This window comes from Pelophylax lessonae, assembly GCF_965119305.1.
Source record: "Pelophylax lessonae genome assembly, chromosome: 4".
Taxonomy (NCBI): domain Eukaryota; kingdom Metazoa; phylum Chordata; class Amphibia; order Anura; family Ranidae; genus Pelophylax; species Pelophylax lessonae.
This window is the reverse complement of record NC_138771.1, coordinates 431,577,022-431,601,139: the sequence shown is the minus strand read 5'-3', so window position 1 is coordinate 431,601,139 and position 24,118 is coordinate 431,577,022. Positions and strand designations below refer to the sequence as shown.

The window sequence follows — 24,118 nt, the reverse complement described above, 5'->3', positions numbered from 1 at the left end:
ATACCTTTTAAAGTGACTCTGTGTTTAGAAGGGAAGGGGTCTGCCATTGCCGATTCACTTTATAAAAAATGATTCTTGGCTGTGTCTGGCTTCAAGAATTTTAACCACAGACCTAGAAAAGCATGCTGTAAAAAGGGGTGAGAAAAGAGACAGAATTACTTTACCGAATACTGTTCTGGGTCAGCAGGCAAGAAAGTAGCAGACTTGCCTGCATTCACACCTGTGCCTGGTGATTTTAAAGCATTTTTTTCAGATATTTTTCAGCCATTTTACGGCATTTATTATAGACATTTTACATGAGATTTAAAGGTTTTTTGCAATTGTATCAAGCTTTAGAAATGTGTTTCTTGGCTGGGCAAGGGGAGGAGAGACCTTCTTTAAGGCATAAACATGCACAAATAATACACAAATCATGCATTTATAGGCATTTCCATGAAAGTCTATAAGATCAAAAACACCTTAATATGCTGAAAAAATAACTCACAGCATAGTCAGGTGCTAAAATTCTCTTAGGCCCCTTTCACACGGGCTTTCTGATCAGTTCCACCTGTCAGTTTTTCAGGTGGATCTGATCGGATGCTCCATGCACCCCTAAGTAGCAGCGAATGTCAGCGGGGACATATCTGCTGACACCCGCTGCTATCCGATCCGATCCTGTCTGGGAAATCCAGATGGATGGAAACCCTATTTTCCATCAGTCTGGAGGATCGAATCGGATGAAAACGGACAGGTGGTCTGTTTTCATCCGAGCTCTGAGAGGTCCGTCTCAGCACAGTTAGCGGGGACAGAGCTGTCATCCGCCTGCTCAGCAGGGATCAGCGGATCGATCCCTGCTGAGCAAAATGGAGTCCGCTGGGCGGAAAGCCCGTGTGAATGGACCCTTAGGAGAAGTCAGCTGTGGCAACCCCTTACTTTCTAGACAGACTTACTTTTAAGTATATCTAAATACCAGAGCAAAAAATAATATATTTTATTGGTTCAGATTTTGGTGGCAACATTTGTTTTCATTTAGGCCAAGAACATTTTTCAGCAAGTACAGGAAAATAACTGCTAAATGCAGTATCCCTTTTTACTGCATACTGTATGACAGAAAGCACAAACATTATTTTTTTTCTTGTTTAGAGGAGTTATGTTATTTGACCATTTAAACAAATCAACAACAACAACAAAAAATGTAAAAAAAAAATGCATTTCATTTTTATTTAAGATTGATGAAGAGCAGGTGACACAAATGGATTTGGAAAACAGCCTGATCACCACCTGGAAGGATGTACAGGTAACACATCCTGTTGTGTATCTTGGTTATATATTCCATCTAAATGCTTTCTCATAAAGGATTAACCACTTTACCACCGGAGGATTTTGCTGTCTTACGTCCAGGCCACTTTTTGCGATTCGGCACTGTGCGACTTTAACTGACAATTGTGCGGTCATGCAATGTGGTACCCAAACAAAATTTACATCCTTTTTCCCCACAAACAGAGCTTTCTTTTGGTGGTATTTGATCACCTCTGCGCTTTTCATTTTTTGCGATATTAATAAAAAAAAGCGACAATTTTGAAAAAATAACAATATATTTCTATTTTGACAGTTAAAGCGGAGTTCCGGGCACAAAATCTGTATTTTTTTTTGTGCCCCTCCGCTAGCTACACATAACCTGAAAAGGAATTGGATAGTTATTTTTATTTTTTTTTGTACACTCACCTTGTAATCGAAGATCGTAAATACTCACCTCAGGGTACTTCCTCCTCCAGCGCCGCGGCTCACCCCGTCACTTCCTGCCTCGCGATGATTCCTGGGAGCTGAACGTCATCGCTCCCAGGAATCAATGCGACGGCACCGGCCCCGCACGTCACTTCCGTATTTTGATTGGTTTGCGCAAAAGTTATCGCAGCTACTAACTACGGGAAATTTATGTCATTTTTATTGTTTTTTTTTTTAACTAGTAATGGCGGCGATCTGTGATTTTTTTTGCGGGACTGCGACATTGCGGTGGACAGATCGGACCCCTGACTGACATTTTTTACACTTTTGGGGGTACCAGTGACATTACTACAGTAATCAGTGCTATAAATATGCACTGTTTCTGTAAAAATGACACTGGCTGGGAAGGGGTTAACTTTTATTGGTGATCAAGGGCTTAATGTATGCCTGGTGCTTACTGACGTGTGTGGGGGGAGGGGACTGTGTGACACAGGCACAGATCGCAGGTTCAGTTATGCTGAATCCTGCAATCTGTCCCTGCCTGTCACTTAGGAGATCCACCCACTTTGTTTACACAAGCGGGCGGATCTCCACACTCGATCCCCGACGATCGGGGAAGAGCGGCGGTGATTACCGCCGCTCCTCCCCTGGCCCAACTCCCGCTGTGACTGAATACAGCGGGAGCGAGCCTCCGGCTGGACGATAATGAACCACTTTGCCGCACTAGGCTCAACGTGAGCGGTCGGCAAGTGGTTAAAGTTGAACTCTGGGCACCATAAGTTTATTAGCTTTAGAGGGGTTAGTAGTTGGTTACCTAGACTCAATGTGTGTTTTCTTCATACAGAAAAAGGTGCACTTTATGTTGTGCTAGATAGTTTAGTCCCTCACCAACACCAGTGCTAGCTATGCTAGCTATGGGGGGGGGGGGCATGTTACACTTTGGGGTTGATTTACTAAAGGCAAACAGACTATGTACTTTGCAAGTGCAGAGCTTAGTAAATGAGGGAAGGCTCTGCTGACTTCCACCATCCAATCACGTGCATGCAAAAATGCTGTTTTTTTATTTTCCTTCCATGCGATTGGGTATTCTTTGCAGATCTGTTTTAGGGGGCTTCCTGATTCTTGTTAAAGGGGGATTCTAGATTCTGATAGGCCCCCACCCGCAGACTCTCACAACCAAAGGCCAGAGTTCTGGGGAAGAGGCCCTTGTCCCCATCAACATGGGGACAGGGTGCTTTGGGGCAGGGCATGTTCACGGCATGTGGCCTGGTATGGTTCAGTAGGGGGGGGGGCGCTTGCGGTCTCCCCTCCCTTTTCCTAGCCTACCAGGCTACATGCTCAGATAAAGGTATGTTACGGATTTTGGGGGGGCCCGGCCCGCCCCATTTTTTTTTCATTTTGGCATGGGGTTCCCCTCAAAATCTATACCAGACCCAAAGGGCCTAGTATAGATGGAGGGGGGGGGGGAGGGACGACAGCATGCCATTTTTTTTTTATTATTTTCTCTTTGCTGGCAATTTCACAATTTGTTAGGGAGAAAAAAAATGCATGCAAAAACGCACCAAAAAAGCATGTTCAAAAACGCAAAACGTAACAGGAAACCGCATCTAAAAAATCTAAAAAACATCTAATACAAAAATATACTTTTTTCTAAACAGCTGTCTCAAGCCGGAGATCTCATTATTGAGGTTTACTTGGAAAGGAAAGAACAAGACTGTTGTGTCACTTTAAAGGTCAGTGATCAATAAACCATAATAGGATATAGAACTGTAACATACTGTAGGGGCATGTATAAATCCAAGGTTTTTTAGAGTGTCCCCAACCCAAATAGACCATAAAGGTTGAATGTTTTTTGTTTACTGGCCTTTATGGGCAACCCTGAAAAGACTTTTTAAATGTCATAAATATCACATTTTCAATCTTTACACTCTTTTGTACCTAAAACATGAGTGCATGTAACCATGGACATTTAAACCAGAATTTCAGAGCCATTGACTTCCAGAATGATTTTGTGCTGAAACACACTCCCAGAAATGTTGTTATAAAATAGGCAGCTAGTTGTCTTCTTTTTGTAAGGGTCCCTCAGGGGTAGTCAAAGAAACAAAAGCCAGAGTGAGCACCTGTGTCTGCTTAGCTGATCTGTTAAAAAAGCTAATTATGGGATTCCTAAGGCTCCATTCACACTAGTGCAACTTATCATGTGACTCTGGACACATAAAGTCACGTAACAAGTCACAGCCCACTGATTTCAATGGCATCCATTCCAGTCTATGCGACTTAAAGTTCCAACGACTTTAAAAAGTATCCTGCACTACTTTGATGTGACTTTCTTGCGACTTGAGTGCCAGAGAGTGTCAAGTTGCATCAAAGTTGCACTCAAAATCTCACAACTTTGGAGTTGCACTAGTGTGAATGGAGCCTCAGGCTGGTTTCACACTGTTGCTGTGTGTTATCACATGTGTTATTTAATGCACTAATATGCTTTGCGTATTAGCAGCCCATTCATTTGAATGGGTATACTAACACACCAAAAAAGGTACATGTACTTTTTTTTGCAATGCAGCACACAACAATGCATGGTAGTGTGTTACCCTGCATTGTGGTACAGTACAACGCAAATCTGTTGGAGAGGTACATTGGGGTGCAATTAGGAATGCATGGTACTATGTGTTACAGTGAGGGAAAAAAATATTTGATCCCCTGCTGATTTTGTACATTTGCCCACTGACAAAGAAATGATCAATCTATAATTTTAATGGTAGGTTTATTTTAACATTGCGAGACAGAAAATCAACAAAATTATCCAGAAAAACACAATTCAAAAAAGTTATAAATTGATTTGCATTTTAATAAGTGAAATCAGTAATTTATCCCCTATTAATCAGCAAGATTTCTGGCTTCCAGGTGTCTTCTATACAAGTAATGAGCTGAAATTAGGAGCACTCTCTTAAGGGCTCTTTCACACGGGCGGTCCAATCAGATCCGCCTGTCAGTTTTTTAGGCGGATCTGATCGGATCCTCCATGCAGCTCTATGGGGCAGCGGGTGTCAGCGGAGACACCTCCGCTGACACCCGCTGCCATCCACATCCGATCCTGTGCTGAAATCTGGACGGATGGAAACCCTATTTTTCCATCCGTTCAGTAATCGGAGCGGATCGGATCTGATGAGAGCGGACAAGCGGTCCGCTCTCATCCGATCCCCCATAGAGGGCAGCGGGTGCTGAGACACCTCCCTCTCCGCTCTGCAAGCGGAGACGGAGCTATCATCCGCCGGCTCAGCGGGGATCGCGGATAGATCCCCGCTGAGCAACACGGATCCGCCTACGGAGGCGGACCGTGTGAAAGAAGCCTAAAGCCCCTTTCACAGATACGGTCCGTTCAGTTCTTCAGTTCAGTCACGTCAAAACGTATCAGTTTTTCATCCATTTTTCATCAGTTTTTCATCCGTTTTTCATCCTTTTTTCGTCAGTTGTCATCCGTTTTTCGTCAGTTGTTATCCATCTTTCATCCGTTGTCATCCGTTTTTCTTCCGTTGTCATCCGTTTTTCGTCCGATCCGTTTTTTTGACGGATGAAAAATAGGGCATTCATCCATTCAAAAAAACGGACATTGACGGAAGTGGATGAAAACGGATGTTAACTGATGATCATCTGTTGTCATCCGTTTTTACATAGAGATACATTGATGTCCGTTTTTCATTCGTCAACGGATGGATGAAAATCGGACAAACGGACAGCATGTGTGAAAGGGGCCTAAAGGGAGTGCTCCTAATCTCAGCTTGTTACCTGTATAAAAGACACCTGTCCACAGAAGCGTTTAATCAATCAGATTCCAATCTCTCCACCATGGCCAAGACCAAAGAGCTGTCCAAGGATGTCAGGGACAAAATTGTAGACCTACACAAGGCTGGAATGGGCTACAAGACCATTGCCAAGCAGCTTGGTGAGAGGGTGACAACAGTTGGTGCGATTATTTGCAAATAGAAGAAACACAAAATTACTGCCAATCTCCCTCAGTCAGGGGGTCCATGCAAGATCTCACCTCGTGGAGTTTCAATGATCATGAGAACGGTGATGAATCAGCCCAGAACTATACAGGAGAATATTGTCAATGATCTCAAGGCAGCTGGGACCATAGTCACCAAAAAAACAATTGGTAACACACTACTCCGTGAAGGACAGAAATCCTGCAGAGCCCGCAAGGTGCCCCTGCTCAAGAAATCACATGTACAGGCCCATTTGAAGTTTGCTAATGAACATCTGAATGATTCAGAGCAGAGCTGGGTGAAAGTGTTGAGGTCAGATGAGACCAAAATCAAGCCCTTTGTCATCAACTTAAATCGCCGTTTTTGGAGGAGGAGGAATGCTGCCTATTACCCCCAAGAACAGCATCCCCACTGTCAAACATGGAGGTGGAAATATTATGCTTTGAGGCTGTTTTTCTGATAAGGAGATAGGACAACTTCACTGCATCAATGAGACAATGGATGGGGCAATGTACCGTCAAATCTTGGGTGAGAACCTCCTTCTCTCAGCCAGGGCATTGAAAATGGGTCGTGGATGGGTATTCCAGCATGACAATGACCCAAAACACAAGTCAACAAAGGAGTGGCTCAAAAAGAAGCACATTAAGGTCCTGGAGTGGCCTAGCCAGTCTCCAGACCTTAGTCCCATAGAAAATATGTGGAGAGAGCTGAAGGTTAGAGTTACCAAACATCAGCCTCGAAACCCTATTGACTTGGAGAGGATCTGCAAAGAGGAGTGGGGCAAAATCCCTCCTGAAATGTGTGCAAACCTGGTGGCCAACCACAAGAAATGTCTGACGTCTGTGATTGCCAACAAGGGTTTTTCCACCAAGTACTAAGTCATGTTTTGCGAAGGGGTCAAATACTTTTTACACTCATTAAAATGCAAATCAATTTATAACTTTTTTTGAAATGCGTTTTTCTGAATTTTTTGTTGTTATTCTGTCTGTCACTGTTAAAATAAACCTACAAATAAAATTTCAGACTGATCTTTTCTTTGTCAGTGGGCAAACGTACAAAATCAGCAGGGGATCAAACGCCTTTTTCCCCTCACTATACCACAGTGTAACAGTGTGAACTAGGCCTTAAAGTGGTTGTAAAGGCTAAAGATTTTTTACCTTAGAGCATTTTCTGCATTAAGGCAAAAATCTTTTACAAGCAGCTCCCTCCAGTACCCCAGATACTTACCTGAGCCCGGTCTCCATTCCAGCAGTGAGAGCAGCAGACTCAGTGAGAGCAGCAGGGGCAAATCCAGTGAAAAAGGGACAGGGCCAAGCCACACTTGCTGCAGCTTGCTATAGTGGCACTCAGTGGGGGGAGGGGCCCGAAGAGGTGGATCGGGGCAGCTCTGTACAATCATTTTGTAAGTATAACATGTTTATTTGTAAAAAAACTCAGTTTACCAATACTTTAAGGGACACCCATGCCGATCAACAACTGCTAAAGGACATAAAATACAACGTTGAGTATGTAACTTCTAATATAAACATTAAGAAGGTTCAAATTGTACTTTTCTGTCTCTGCTAGGTCTCTCCTTTAATGGCTGCAGAAGAACTAACCAATCAGGTTTTAGATATGAGGAATATTCCAGCCAGCACAGACATCTGGTTGACCTATGAAGTTTTTGAAAATGGTGAACTGGGTAAGCAAAGGTGGTGAATGTACGCGTATTGGTTTAAGAACCGCTGATAATAAAACATTGTCAGGCTTGTCACTGAACCAAGTTATAGCTCTTTCTGTCCTTGATGGCTTGGCTCACAGTTGCTGCTGGGTATCATTCAACCTGGAAAGCTAGTGGCAGAGAAAAAGTACTGCTAGGGATATCTCTGTATTGAAGACAAGTATTGCAGCCAGCTGTGTTAGTTTTATACCCATTGAGAATCTAAGCTTTTAAAAGTGTAATAGGGCTATACGTGTTATGGTTGGACGTATTAGGTATTTAGAGGGTTGTTTTAGGGTGTAAGGTGTTTAGGGGGGGTTAAGTGTCCAGGGCTCATTTTAGGGGATGACTAAATGCTAAGGCTGGGTTTACGCATGCTGCGGCCACAGTTCACAGCAGGGGGTCTGATGCGTTCCTGTTCACTGATTCAGGTGCAAATCAGGTCCAAATTTCTGCCTGAATTCGCACCTGAATCGGAACTAAAGACACACAGGACCCTTTCCAGATGCAGACTTTGGCGGGCCCAGAGCCGTGTGAACTGGCTCCATTGGGACCCGGTCACACTCTCCTGTCATGCGAATTTAATGCTGGGGAAACCCGCATCCAAATTGCATATGTAAACCCAGTCTAAGGCTGAACGGATGCCCCATGCATCTCTATGGGGCAGTGGATGTCAGTGGAGACATGTCCGCTGAAATCTGACCCGATCCTGTCCGTCAAATCCGGGGATGGAAACCCTATTTTCCATCCATCTGGCGGATCGGATGAGAACAGACAGGCGGTCCGTTCTCATCTGATTACCCCATAGAGGACAGCGGGGATCTGACACCTAAGATCTGTGTGCGGAGATGGAGCTGTCATCCACCTGCTCAGCGGGAATCAGTGGATCAATCCCCGCTGAGAAAAACGGAGTCCGTTGGCGGAACGGACAGGTGTGAAAGGGGCCTAAAGGCCCGTACATACGATACGAAAAAAAGGGAAATTTCGTCCGACAAACGATCTGCCGATTTTCGGATTGTTTGTATAGTGCTTTCGACAGCCAATTATAAATTTTCAGACGATAAAAAACTGGATGTGCAGGCTATAAAGTTTTTATCGTACGTCAACACAACGTCCTATTTTTGTTTAATTAGTACAGTTTTCGTCTGAAAAAAATCGTAAGAGCAAGACTAGGCATGCTCAGCAAAGAAAGAACACATACAAAACAATTCAACACATGACATCACCTCTGAAGTAGAATTCTGTTGTATGGGTATTTTCGTATAAAAGTAATCTCTTCACTTTCAACTTGAGACTAGCATGCAACAAAAAATGGACGACAGATCGTTCGATAATCTGATCGTGTACGGGGCTTTAGTGTCAGAGTTTAGGCAGGATTGATGACGTGTCATCCTGTCAACAGGAGGGTGTTTAGGCCTGGCAATTGCCTGCAGATGCACCTGTGACGGAACAAGATCAGAAGCATCTCTACAGCCCCGTACACACGTACTGATCGTCGGCCGAACGATCGGCCGTCTTTTGTCCAGGGCTGTCGTGTCTGTTGAAAACTGCAAAAGACTGCACACGAATTTTGTCGGCCAACAACAGCCGACTGCAGAAGTGATGTCATGTGATGGTTAACTTTCCTTGTCTTTTTTCTTTTCTGAGCATGCCCAGTCTTGCAAATCTGCTGTCTGTCGGCCGAAATCTGTACTGACTGGCAAACAATCGGCCGTTCTGGTGTTGGCCAACAAAAATTTTAAAGCCTGCATGACAGATTCTGTTCGGCCGAAAATGCGCTGTTGGCTGTCGGAAGCATCATACTAACAAGCCTACAATCGGCCGATCGGTCGTCGGCCGAATATTTACGGCCGGCAATCGGTTAGTGTGTACGGGGCTTAACTGACATAACTACAAGCTGAGTGCACCTGAAAGTTTGCTGCTTTTGCCCATCTAAAATCCCCTTGAATGTGGTCATTGTAAAGCTATGCCTTCTTTTCATCTCGTGTAATTGCAATGATAACCTTGATGAGCAATCGCTAAGACTCTTCTCGGATATTTATTATATTCCTGTTTTTCCACAGAGAGACCATTACATCCCAAGGAGAGAGTCCTGGAGCAAGCCCTGCAGTGGTGCAAGCTGGCGGAGCCTAGCTCTGCTTATCTGCTTGTAAAGAAGATTTCATTCGCTGAAGGAATCTGTCTGTTCACAGGTGGATCATAGTCACAGATCTAAAAACTAATTTGTCACTGTCCTATGTTAAAACAGTTATCCCGCACATGTTCTTTTCCATTGGCCACTCCAGACTTTGTGCATTGTCATGTTTGTCATATGAACAGGGTTCATACATGGACACATCAGGTTCCTATTTCTTGGAGACCCTATTCTATAACAAATTAACACTAAGATGATAGGAAAGTTTGACAGATAGCGGGGATTTACCAAAACTGGAAAGTGCAAAATCTGGTGCAGCTCTGCATAGTAACCAATCAGCTTCCAGGTTTTTTTTGTCAAAGCTTAATTGAACAAGCTGAAGTTAGAAACTGATTGGCTACCATGCACAGCTGCACCAGATTCTGAGTGCTCCAGTTTTAATAAATATCCTCCATAGTGACAGTCTAGAAAGGTACCAACTATGAATTTAATTTGGGGTAAAGTAGAAAACATTGAGCTAATGCATTATAGTACTTCAGTCTTTGAATGATCATATACTGCATCCCATCTAAACACTATCAGTGCAATAACATTAACAGATATACAGTGCCTTGCGCAAGTATTCGGCCCCCTTGAACTTTGCGACCTTTTGCCACATTTCAGGCTTCAAACATATAGATATAAAACTGTAATTTTTTGTGAAGAATCAACAACAAGTGGGACACAATCATGAAGTGGAACGAAATTTATTGGATATTTCAAACTTTGTTAACAAATAAAAAACTGAAAAATTGGGCGTGCAAAATTATTCAGCCCCTTTACTTTCAGTGCAGCAAACTCTCTCCAGAAGTTCAGTGAGGATCTCTGAATGATCCAATGTTGACCTAAATGACTAATGATGATAAATAGAATCCACCTGTGTGTAATCAAGTCTCCGTATAAATGCACCTGCACTGTGATAGTCTCAGAGGTCCGTTTAAAGCGCAGAGAGCATCATGAAGAACAAGGAACACACCAGGCAGGTCCGAGATACTGTTGTGGAGAAGTTTAAAGCTAGATTTGGATACAAAAAGATTTCCAAAGCTTTAAAAATCCCATAGAGCACTGTGCAAGCGATAATATTGAAATGGAAGGAGTATCAGACCACTGCAAATCTACAAAGACCTGGCCGTCCCTCTAAACTTTCAGCTCATACAAGGAGAAGACTGATCAGAGATGCAGCCAGTGTTGGGGGTAACTAGTTACAAAGTAACTGATTACAGTAACTACATTACTTTTTTTGGTAACTAAGTAAAGTAACTAGTTACAATACTAATATTGGTAACTACACTACTTTACTAGGCTATAGGAACGCGCTTTCCTGCGTTACCCAAGCCGTGCGATACAATCGTTATTTTCGAAGAATAGAGAGGGATGACGTTTATGACTTTTTGTTGCACTTTATGTTTTATTCTGTTTTTTCAGGTTTTGTTCTCATCTTTCCCAAAGCCTGTGTTTATACAATAAACTCTATGCAGAAAGAGTGTCATGTATCTTCTTCTACACAGTCAATTAAGAAAGAGGAAAGTAAAGTAAAAAGTAGTGAAGTTACTTTTCAAATGCAGTAACTAGTAAAGTAATCTCATTACAATTTACAGAAGTAACTAGTTACATTTTTTGAGTAACTACCCCAACACTGGATGCAGCCAAGAGGCCCATGATCACTCTGGATGAACTGCAGAGATCTACAGCTGAGGTGGGAGACTCTGTCCATAGGACAACAATCAGTCATATACTGCACAAATCTGGCCTTTATGGAAGAGTGGCAAGAAGAAAGCCATTTCTTAAAGATATCCATAAAAAGTGTCGTTTAAAGTTTGACACAAGCCACCTGGGAGACACACCAAACATGTGGAAGAAGGTGCTCTGGTCAGATGAAACCAAAATCAAACTTTTTGGCAACAATGCAAAACGTTATGTTTGGTGTAAAAGCAACACAGCTCATCACCCTGAACACACTATCCCTACTGTCAAACATGGTGGTGGCAGCATCATGGTTTGGGCCTGCTTTTCTTCAGCAGGGACAGGGAAGATGGTTAAAATTGATGGGAAGATGGATGGAGCCAAATACAGGACCATTCTGGAAGAAAACCTGATGGAGTCTGCAAAAGACCTGAGACTGGGACAGAGATTTGTCTTCCAACAAGACAATGATCCAAAACATAAAGCAAAATCTACAATGGAATGGTTCACAAATAAACATATCCAGGTGTTAGAATGGCCAAGTCAAAGTCCAGATCTGAATCCAATCGAGAATCTGTGGAAAGAACTGAAAACTGCTGTTCACAAACGCTCTCCATCCAACCTCACTGAGCTTTGCAAGGAGGAATGGGCAAAAATATCAGTCTCTCGATGTGCAAAACTGATAGATACATACCCCAAGCGACTTACAGCTGTAATCGCAGCAAAAGGTGGCGCTACAAAGTATTAACTTAAGGGGGCTGAATAATATTGCACGCCCAATTTTTCAGTTTTTTATTTGTTAAAAAAGTTTGAAATATTCAATAAATTTCGTTCCACTTCCAGGTCATGATTGTGTCCCACTTGTTGTTGATTCTTCACAAAAAATTACAGTTTTATATCTTTATGTTTGAAGCCTGAAATGTAGCAAAAGGTCGCAAAGTTCAAGGGGGCCGAATACTTTCGCAAGGCACTGTAGAGAAGGGAAGACTGCAGATAGACAGGTACAACATATGTAGGAGGATGTTTCATCTCTGTGAGGCCAGTCACTTTATGGAGTATATGTAAGGGTTTACAACCACTTTAAAGTTAATTAATAGATTCTCTGAACAGGTTACCTTATTCTCCTGCCTCCTCCAGAAACATTTATTCTGGGTTTACATTAGAGAAGCCATTTTCAACCAGGTGTTCTGGGTTACCGACACTAGTGATCTCTTTTTGCTGTCTGCAAGGGGGGCATTCTTACTTTCACTGTAAGGGGCATTTTCCCCTCTCACTACTAATTCAGAATGAGCTGAGCTGCCGAGAGAGCGGCCATTAAGAATTTCAGTGCTTCTGCTGTAAGTCTGAGCATACAGTGTCTGCAGCTACATAAGTCAGTGATGTCCATAGTCTAACCACAGGTTCACACTAAGCTTTCAAGGAATTCATAGTTATTTAAATGTTTGCTTTCAATGTATATGCATCTTTGCCCTTAATAAAGATTTAAAAAAACATAGGGACTACTAACGTACATGTGTCTTTTAGGTACAAAGAGGGAAAGCCCAAAATGTGGCTTGTTGAAATGCAGAGAAGAAACTCCAAAGTTGCTGGCCAGCAAATTTCAGGAGAGATATTTTGTTATCAAGGATCGAAAACTTCTTCTGCTTAAAGAAAAAAAGGTTTAATGTCTAAAACCCATTTGATCCTTTCTGCATGCCTTTTCTTCATCCCCTCTTTTTATTTTCTTCCCTCCTCCTTGCTTTAATGCTTTTTCTTTTTGAGTATAACCAAACATAAATCAAGGAATTTGATAACAAAACAGAAGTAGTGAATGTGTTAACCCTAATAAGGTGTCTCTTTTTCTGCCAGTTACACTTTAAGTCCAGGGTTACACTACTAGAATGTATTTACCAATGTTCCTTTCATATAAGATTCAGTTAGAAAAATGTCAGATTTTTTTTTTACCTTTTTATACTTTGTTGCATCCCAGTGCTTCTGATCTCCTGCAGCCTCTTTGCTCCAATTTCCTGTCTACATGCATTACAGTAATGGCTGCTTGGAATTTCTCAGGAGGGATTTCCTGATAGTGACAGCAACATACCATGCTTGCATAGTGTTTGTGGACACAGACAATTGTAGTCTCCATTGGAAGTCTGTATGGTCAGGTGACAATGTATTAGAACAATTGGGAGACAGGGACAGAGTGTTGTCACCCCATACCATGAAGTATCTAAACAAAGGCCTTCATGGTAGGATAACAGACATTATTTAAAAGAAAGCTGCAGATTTTGACTTTTGGAATTACATAAACATGTTAATGCTTAAATCTTTTTTTTTTAGTGATTTAGTTTACATGGTTACATAAAGTAAATCTCTCAGTAGCAAAGAGCTTTAATCACCACTGAAGCCCTAACCTAAGCATCATATTCACTGTATTCACTGTTAAAATTATTTTGTGTTGCAGAGCTCCAAGCCAGAAAGAGAATGGACTCTTGATACTGCCAAGGTTTACATGGGAATTAAAAAAAAAGTAAAGCCACCGTCTCCGTAGGTTTTTTTTTTATACATATTCAAAGAATAACTGTTTAAACTATAAAAAATGCATTGATCCCTCAAGACTGGGGCATAATAAAAAAAAATAAGGACTTTACATTTAGAGTTGGAATAAAATATTAATAAAACTTGTGTTGGCATGAATTGATATGAAGTAAGAACTAGGTCATTTGTGAGAAATAAAAATTAAACAAAACTTTATTTTCAAGATTAAATACTTTCTCTTACATGCCTGTTCTATCCTCATGTCACCTTAGCTGTTGAACTAATGCGCAACATACATTAGGCAATGAATATGATAAAAATGATAACGGACAAAATAATGGCGTAGTTCAATACAGTCAATTCCATGTCTATTTTTCCTGTAATTGAACTGATTTTAATAAAGATGGGTTGAAGTGTATGTAAACCCAGAAAGAAAGTATACAGGCACACACACATATATATATATATATATATATAAAGGTGCATCTTATAAAATTTGAATATCAACAAAAAGTTTATTTATTTCAGTAATTCAAATATAAAAGTGAAACTCATTTATTTTATATAGATGCTTCACACACAGAGTGATATATTTCAAGCATTTCTTTCTTTTATTTTGATGATTGCCGCTTACAGCTAGTGAAAACCCAAAATTCAGTATCTCACAAAATTTGAATATTACATAAGACCAATAAAAAAAGAATTTTTAATACAGAAATGTTAGCTTACTGAAAAGTATGTCCATGTACAGTATAGTATGCACTCAATGTTTGGTTGGAGCTCCTTTTGCATAAATTCGTGCATCAATCACTATTGAGTGCATACTATACTGAACATGGACAAACTTTTTAGTAAGCCAACATTTCTGTATTGAAAATCCTTTTTTTATTGGTCGTATCTAATATTCGAATTTTCTGAGATACTAAATTTTGGGTTTTCACTAGCTGTAAGCCACAATCATCAAAACGAAAAGAAAGAAATGCTTGAATTATATCACTCTGTGTGTAACACATCTATATAAAATACGTGAGTTTCACTTTTTGAATTGAATTACTGAAATAAATTAACTTATTGATGATATTCTTATTTTGAGAGATGAACCTGTATGTACAATTTTTTTTTTTTGCAGTTCACAAGTCCTTGGATTAGGTTTTATTAATTTATTGTCTTCTCGGGCTGTGTTTCCTTTTTTTTTTTTTTCATCTGGTAATCCTGCAAATTAAAGGTTTCTGTCCTAGGGTCACAACCCTCACTGTACTGTATCTATAGAGAGGCTACGTTGTCACTGTTTGACAGAAAGTGATATAGAACAACAGAACACCTCTCCTCTTCTCTATAACTGAGAGAACTGGGAATGATGTGAACTAATAACAGTCAGCAGAGGCAGAGCACACAGAAAGTTATCCACTCACAAGATTTCTGGGAAGATCAATCGTTTTTTTTTCTTTAGCTCTTATAGGCTTTCCTAAAAAAGTGTTCTTGGTATATTTAACTAACTTAAATTGAGAAAATAGAGGAAGATCATTGTATAGGTTTTAGTTACATACACTTTAAAATAAAATGTATTTTCTGCACTGCCTTACTGAATTAGCTTTACAGTGTGTATTGCATTTTATTCATGCTGATTGCAGTTCCTTGTTTCTTCACTAGGTGGGGCTTCACTATACACTTGGATAAACAGCAATTGTAAGTATTCTGAGTGCTCATGTACTTGGGCAAACTCATGATGATTGTTAAAGTATTCATGAAAAAATATTTGTTTGAAAGCTGAAATCACGTATAGATATAAACATGTATATATTTTACATATTTTGCAGGTGCTTGTGTTGCACAACACAGGCAGAGATGTGGGACTGGATCACCAGCATTCTTAAGGCACAGGTAATAAAATAATATGTATAAAATGCATACTACTTGAATTAACTAGAATTTTTGCTCTTGCTCTAACAATTGCAGCGATAACTCACATGTTTGGTTTGAACACAGTTTACATATGCGGGCACCACTTACGTGTGCGTTCACTTCTGCGTGCGAGCACAGAGGGACGGTACGCTTAAAAATAAATGTTTTTCTTTTACTTTTTGTTTTTGATTTTTACACTGACCCTTTATTTATTTAATTTTTTTAAAATCAGTTTTATTCCTGTTACAAGGAATGTAAACATCCATTGTAATAGAAATAAGCATGCCTCTTTATTGAGAGATTTGGGGTCAAAAAGTCCCCAGATCTCTTTCACCTTTAAAAGCAAAAAAAAAAAAAAAAGTAATTTTGCCTTTCAGGCACATGTGTCAAACACAAGGCCCGTGGGCTGAATCTGCCCCTCCATGCCATTTCATGTGGCCCTCACGCCTCTCCTGCAGCTGCCTGGTCTCTGCCTCTATCTTGTTTCAGCAGTTGGCAGCAGAGAGGAGGACAGAACTCCTCTTACAGATGCTGTGCCTCCTTATGCAGCCGCAGCACTCTGTCCTCTCCCCCTTTCCTGGTCTCAGCATTAAGCTGGTCCCCCAGACCCTGCACTTTCTGTTTCCCAGCTCCGCTGCCCAGTTTCTTTCCAGCAGCAGTACAAAGGGGGGTGTACTGTGATGTAAGGGAGGGTGGGGGACTCCTGACTTCTGATGGTGGAGGGGGGATCTTAATATGTGATGTAAGGGAGGGGTGAGTCCAGACATCTTGTTTAACAGATACAGCCAGCCCTTTGAGGACAACCATAATGCTGATGTGGCCCGCAATGAAATTGCGTTTGACACCCCTGCTTTAAGAGGAAAAAAAATCATCCCTTTAAGGCCGAAAGGCAGAAGTGACATCAGATATCGCTCCGTTCTGGTCTTCCAAGGGCATAGGACTGAGTGGGGGCTATCTTACCCTCACTCGGCTTCCTGCCCAAGAACTGGACTAATCGGATTGGATCCGGGCTTACCGACAGGTCTGGTAAGCTCGCAAACTACCAGGAAGCGTCCGGAAGGGGGGGCACCTGTCCCTCCGCCTCTAAAAGTAATCTTGTGGAGAATCTGCTGTCGGGACCACTTTTATCAGACGCAGAATTGGCCAAAGTACAAAATAATACGGCGCTATGCTGCCATAACAATGGTATTTAACATCAAAGTAATCACGTAATTGAACCGTGGGCGGTCATCAAGTGGTTAAGGGAAAGTAATGTAATGACTAAATGATTCTCTGTGCTATAAAAGCTGGATAATTGATAGCCTGTAAACAACTCCAAATGAAACAATGTGCAAAGTGGACAGCTGTTTTGTTCAACAAATCCTGGAGAAGAAACAAATACTTTATACAGTGCAATGCTGCTTCTGGACACAAAATATACACAGTGCAGCTCCATCCAATAACCAATCCCGATGTTCCACCTAAAGTGTATATGAACCTCAAAACAAAAATGCAGTATATTGCAGCTTACCAGTCCTTAGACGAGGTAGCTGCGCTCGCTTTAAGGATTCTGTCATAGGCGTGCGCACAGGGTGTGCCGGGTGTGCCTGGGCACACCCTAATCACCTAGGGCACATTAGCATTATCGCTCTGTTTGCCAGTGAGGAGATGGGAAAGATCTCCCTCGGACCTGCTCTGCCATAAGAGAAGTGCCACACACTTCTATTTCACTTTGCCAGCAGGGAGAGTAATGTAAAGGGGCCATGTACATGTAGGCAAACACATGCATGTGTATTTAAACTTTGGGGTGCACACCCTAATGCAATAGGCTGCGCACACCTATGAATTCTGTCTTTTCATTTCACTAGGTGATTTTTCACCTGACACACTTCCTGTCTCTGGGTGGCTATGTTCACTCCTCCACTGTAAAATCTTATTTTTGTGCCTATTGAGGAACAGTCCTACCCCTCTTTTTTTATTGTCCCTGTATTCTGCTTATTCACAAAACTAAAACACGACGGTTAGAGTTGAGGGTATTTAGAGGGCTGACTTAACATTTCTTTGTTTGCCAGCATCATAACCTCCTGAAGGCAGCAATAGAATATAACCAATTGGTCTAAGATGATTTACTTTCCTGTGTCACTTTTTGGACACCAAAACATATTTTACCGTAACTACAAAAATCATATTTTTCTGTACTTGCTAAAAATGTTCTTATCCTAAAAAAAACCCAATGCAGACACCACATCTAAGAACTAGTAAGCTGCAAAATGTTAGATTTTCAGTGTAAATACTGCTGCAGCTCACAGTGGAAAGAGAAGTCCCAGGTGCATATATGTTTTTAATGAGTGGAATTCATGGAAAATGGATCTAAAATGCTGGTGAGGAGAAACAATTGGTATAGAGACTAATGTCAAATACATGTGATACAGTATTTAATTGTTCCCTTGGAAATATAAGTCCCATCATTCATTACCATAATACAACGCTGGAGGTAATGTTATGGGTGTGAGGGAGCACCCAGTACTGTCAAGCAATCTTTACCCCATAGAGAAAGCATTGGCACAGCAGCACACACATTACTTTAGCTAATGAGGGTGGGGGGGGGGGGGGGTAGTAGCAGTATATTCTGACAAAGCAAATGTATAGATACATGAGAGCAATTTATACTGAGCATAACTGTTTCTGCCTGGAATAAAAACTGTAGTTTCCTGTGGAGTATCCTGTGGAGAGCTGATAGTGGAATTTGTTTTCTGCTATTATTAGGCCTCTTGATGTATATTTATAGCTGACTTTCTCTAAATGTGCCTTTTTATTTCAGTTTAAAGGTCATTGACTTTGGCCTGTACAATCCCTCTATACACGTGTATAATGGACTTCATATCTCTCCAGTTACTGGCCTCATGTGATACACAGAAATGAAACAAATCCTCCTACATAAGTTGTACCTCTTTCTCTGCAGTCCTCTCTACATCCATTAAAAGTCCAGAATGTATATAGCTTTTCTGAGCAGTCAGAAAACAGGGGGCAGGGAGCATGAAGTATACACTGCAGAGATCAGTTAAGGAGAGCACTGGCAGTTGTTTGGAGGCAAGGAACACCACCCACCCCACCCCACCCCCCCTCTTCACACAACATACATGAACAGGGCTGAGGCTGTCAATTACAGGCTGGAGCTCCCTGTCACCTTTTTTTCTCTTGATGTCAGGAAAGCTTGTCAGAAGTAAATCATTCTGATAGCAGAGGGATGAAGCAGCAGACAGAATTTACACTTAGTGCTCTGGATCGAGATAAGTACACACTATAGAGGGGTATGTTTTGTTCATATTGCTTGTCTGAGGTTTACAACCACTTTAAAGCTGAACTCCAGGCAAACCAATAAACACACAAATGAAATACATATAAGGAACTGTTTTACCTACCAAAGTATTTATCTGTATGTGTATCCAGTTCTGAGATTTATGCTGCTTTGCAGCACACCAAACTTCTGCATGGCAGGGCAGGAAACCTCATTTTTCTCTGCTAAAGTAAAGTAACATTTAAAAGTCTTGCCCCTCCCCCAGGCTATGACTGGACAATGAAAGGAGAAGCAGCAGACTGATAAACTCATACCTTCTCCTATTAGCGTGTCTCTTTATAGCACATGAGCACTACATTACAGCTGTTTGGCTCATTGTGTTGCTTCTGACATTTCAAGGCTGAGCTCTGCTGTACAGGGACTGTAAAAGGCTAATACCAAAGTTAAGGTACTTTCACTGCTGGAAATTAAAAAAATTGGAATTTTGAATTACCTTTAAATTCCTTTTCTTGAAGTATAGTGCAGAATGCAGTACTTGTATTTATATGCCATGAGTTATGAGCATGCTACCTCCAGTACTGGACATTGGCAAAAAACTTGCTAGGGTTGCCCCTAGAGAATACTAATATAAGCATGCACAGCCTGTGAGAATCCAGTTTTTTAGCAAGCAACGAGGAGTGATCTAGACAAAGAAGTGTGGGGCATGTGTATTGTACTATACTCCAAGATAAGGAATTTACAGTTATGCCAAAATTCCTATTATCTTAGTTGTATAATACAGGGCAGAGAACTTGTATTCATGGACCATGGGACGTACCCAAGCAATAAAATGAAGGTTAGACAGCAACTCAGCAAAACAGAACTGCCAACAGGCCCACAAGAAAAACAGGGGTTAAAAAACCCAAAGGTAAAACTCTGATAACAGCTTGAAGCACCAGAGCTAGCTCGCTGAGGTCTGAACAGCCACCTGATAAAATCTGGGAAGAAGATGCTTGATGCTGAAAAGCACAAGAGACATCTGGCAGTGGTGAAAGAAGAAACCATCTTGGGTAGGAAGGAAGGTTTTGGCCTCAAAACCTCCTTGTACTTGTACAAAACAAGAAAGGGTTCTTTAAAGAAAGAGCTTCAAGCTCAGAAACACACCTGACAGATGTAATGGCCACCAGGAAGGCAAGTGTGGTCATTCAACAGAATGTCTCTAATTGATTCAAAGAGGGGTCTCTGAAGAACAGAGAGCACCAGCTTAAGATCCCAAGGTGACACGGGAGCAGCGCTGTATCTAGGCCTAGGCCGACAAGGCCCAGGCCTAGGGCGGCACTTTGCGGGGGGCGGCAAAAAAGCCGCCCCCCCTGCAGGAACCCCCCCCCAACCCATCCTCCCGGGACCCGCTGCAATGTTCTGCATCCTTCCTTCCCGCGGCCGCCCTCCGCCACACACAAGCAGTGACAGTCCCAGGCGGCCGGCGGCTTGAGGAAGTAAACACACTTGCGGCTTGTTTCACTGCAGTCTGCAGCTGCTGAAGGGGCGGCGTCGCGGCGACGTACTTTGCCAGGGGGGAGGGAGGGGAGGGACAGTGTCACGGTCCCCATAGATGCTTCTCCTAATTTAGGTGGTGGGGCGGAGCCTAATTCTCCACCCACCCTCCTCCGCGCGGCCGCCATCCCTGCACATCCATTCCAGAGACGAGAGGACGAGGAGAGAGAGAGACAGCACTGCAGGAGATAGAGTCTGAGAGCAGTCTCAGAGCACGGAACAGCTTCAGAGGAGAACCCGGGAACCCCCAGGCCAGGATAGCAGGAGCAGCGAGCAGGTACTATAAAATTAAAATGTAACTGTGCTGCAGCTGTGCACTGACTGCAGTACATTTTAACAGAATGTAAACTGTTTAATGACGTTGCATTGTGATTTCATCAAGTGTTTCATGCATGCTGAAATCAATGAAAAATCATTAAACAGTTTACATTCTGTCAAGGTTCATGTACTGTTAAAAAAATGTAAAATAATATTAAATCTAAAAAAAAAAAGAAAAAATGTACTGCAAAATATGCTCTAATTACTACGCTGCCTGTATCTTGGCCTAGGCCGACAAGGCCCAGGCCTATGGATGTTCTAGGGATTTTTTGCAGCCCCCCCCCCAGACAAAAAAGCCCCCGCCCTCCCTGACCTGTCCCATGCTGCCTCCCACCACCACAGGCTCCACATTACTCAAAATAACTGCATCTGATAAGATGCATAAATATGAGATAATTAAAATCACATAAAATCACATCCATAAAGTCCATTAATAAAGTGCATTATTAATAAAGTGTCGCGGCACTGAAGGTGGTGGCAAGCAAGGGTGGTCCTATAATTCACACCATTGATCCTGCATGATTGCACTTTGGACTCCTCATGAATGCACCTTGAAATGCTCTATGCACTTTATTAATGGACTTTATGGACTCTTATGGATGTGATTTTATTTATTTATCTCATATTTATGCATCTTATCAGATCCAGTTATTTTGAGTAATCACATTGTATTGGCACTTGGCAGTGTGTTATAGTGGGAGGTCATCACCCTCCCTGCGCTACTGAAATTCCAGTTAAAGAGCCAGTTCTTTTTTGGTGAATTTTATTTTACATGCTGTGAAATTATTAGGCCCCTTTCACACTATTCGTCCGTCGGACGGATTCTGTTTTTCTCAGCGGGGAAACGAGCCGCTGATCCCCCGCTGAGCAGCAGGAGGACAGCTGTGTCTCCGCATGCATCTCTATGGGGGAAATCGGATGGGAATGGACAGTCTGTCCGTTCTCATCCGATCCCATCCGATCCGCTGGACGGATGGAAAATAGGATTTCCATCCGTCCAGATTTGACGTAATGTACAGAGAGGAAGAGGTTGGGCCTAAACAGGAATGGGCGTGGTTTGCAGATGACAGGGCGGGTCTTAAACAGGAAGGGGTGTGGCCTTGACAGGAAGGGGTGGATCATAGTTAAATTAGGGGGTGCACGAGATTAGTCAGGCCTAGGGCAGCACAAAACCTAAATACACCACTGCACGGGAGGTTGAATTGGGGGATTTAGACCCTTTCTTCCCAAAGAAAAGTTTTAGTTAGAGGTTTTAAGGCAAGAGGTTTCTGAAATTAAATGGATAAGGTAGAAACCTATATTTTAAGGGTACTCAGGGCCAGATGCTGATCAAAACCAGCCTGAAGAAAGGCCAAAATATGAGTGATAGATTATTCCCTGTCATCACACCAGGCAAATTAAACCTTCCATGTGCAATGATAATTCTTGCTGGAGTTGTATTGTCTTGCTCTGAGTAAGGCATGCATAACAGAATCACAAGTAACGCTTTCCATTAGGACTCGGGTTTCAGCAGCCATGCTGTTAAAGCCAGCGGCTGAGAAGCAGGATGGAATTGGGGACCTTGGGCCAGTAAGTTAAGTTTGGTCTGTTTGCCAGGGCTCATTGCTCCACTTCATGAGTGTGTTAGATTGAAGAGCTCTGGAATGATAATGGGCACAGGAAAATGTGTCAAATGAGGCAACCATCAAGCTCAAAACTCTCATGTAGAAGTGAACTGAGCTTTCCTTTTTAACTTGAGGGCTATCTTATGAGACCTTAGGGAAGAAACTTTCTCCTGGTTTGGGCTGTGTCCAAGATTAGACCCAGGTAGTCCAGATAATGTAAGAGCTGGAGAGCAGATTTTGGAAAGTTGATTATTCACCTATAGGTATGAAGAAACCTTTATTTATATATATATATATATATATATATATATATATATTGTAACAGGAAGTCAGCTAAATCTGGGAATGTAGTCACAGGAAGGAGATACATTTCTACCTGATTTAGAAAGTCCATTAATTAATTTAGGGTGTTGGCTACAGAGCTAGCCAGCAGGAAGTTGAAAGGCCTTCACCTGTTCAGAATGAGGGAGTTAAGGCTCTATAATTTGTTCAGAGAAATTCCTATTGTTTGCTGCCTCCAGAAGCTGCATCCTGAAGCCATGTGGGCTGGGAGCAGGAGGACAGTCAGCGTGTGCCTCCCGACAGGATGTGTGGGCCTGGGAGAAGACCCCCCGGAGTGATGTGTGCCCGGGACGGTAACCAAGGGTGAATACGTCTCAAAGGTGAGAAGACGAACTGTTGATGTGAAAGAAACAAAAGGACTGTGTTGCCCTGTGAAGCTATTATAAAAGGACTATTGAGTGTCCGCTGTAGGACAAGGAAGTCTGCCCGACGGTAGGTTGGAGACAGACACTTAGGCAGGTTCCAGTTGTGAGAAGGTAGCCGCCCACAGAGGCAAGGATTTATTTTCTGTTTTATTTTATTTTGGATGTTTTGCTGCATACAGCCTGGTGAAGAAAACACCATTTAATAAACCACACTGTTTGTTTGCAAGCACTTGTCGGCTACCTCTCTGGGAAAACGCACCCCCCAAGGGGTCATCCACACCCGCCACCGAGCTAATCCCTCACATATGGTGGAGGTATGCAGTGGGCATAAGCAGAGATCCCTGCAAGGAAGTGCATATGTTTGATGAACTTTATCTGGTGCATGAGATTGCACAATCTATGTGTGCAGGAGAGAAGATCCTGACAAAAAAAAAAAAAAAAAAGTGTTTTAAAGAGACAGGGGTCTCAAAATTATTTGATGAACTTTGTTGTGTCTGGTGCAAGTGACTGCACAAACTGTGTGCGCAGGAAAAGAGATCTTGCAAGAGAGAGAAAAACTACATGTGTTAAAGAGACAGTGGTCTGAAAATTTTTTGCTGGACTGTGAAAAATTTGTTTGTGGAGTTATTGAAGATGGGGCGTTCAAAACGCCTGAAGAATGCAAAGATAGATGAAATGAGAGACCGGATTCTATGGATGGAGGGGATGCTACCGTCTGAACCAGCCCCATCCATGCCTAAAGAGAGTCTACTAAAGAGGAAGGTTGTTGTCCCTAGCAACACTGATGAAACTGCTATGGAGACGCAGTGTGCTCAGATGAAAAGTAAACTCAAAATGGAGGAGATGTTGAAACATCTGATTATATCAAATGCAGCTCAACAGCAAGCAAATGCAGCTCAACAGCAGGCAAATGCGGATTTTCAGCGGAGCTTTGCAGCTCAACAAAAGGCTCATCAAGAGAGCATGGCAGGCTGGAAACAGAGACGCCAGCAGCCAATGGAGGCCATCGGTTTGG

General features: G+C 42.1%; 1 protein-coding gene across 3 annotated transcripts in view; it reads left to right on the top strand.

The window, feature by feature from the left end:
* Positions 1-24,118, top strand: part of ARAP3 (ArfGAP with RhoGAP domain, ankyrin repeat and PH domain 3) — a 345,521-nt gene that overhangs the window by 286,499 nt on the left and 34,904 nt on the right. For all 3 annotated transcript variants that reach the window (XM_082254616.1, XM_082254617.1, XM_082254615.1), the window contains exons 24-31: positions 1,208-1,276; positions 3,363-3,437; positions 7,257-7,371; positions 9,453-9,581; positions 12,770-12,903; positions 13,689-13,771; positions 15,413-15,448; positions 15,580-15,643. In XM_082254616.1, the coding sequence (XP_082110742.1) occupies positions 1,208-1,276; positions 3,363-3,437; positions 7,257-7,371; positions 9,453-9,581; positions 12,770-12,903; positions 13,689-13,771; positions 15,413-15,448; positions 15,580-15,643 (705 nt within the window). The remainder of the gene's footprint in view (positions 1-1,207; positions 1,277-3,362; positions 3,438-7,256; positions 7,372-9,452; positions 9,582-12,769; positions 12,904-13,688; positions 13,772-15,412; positions 15,449-15,579; positions 15,644-24,118) is intronic.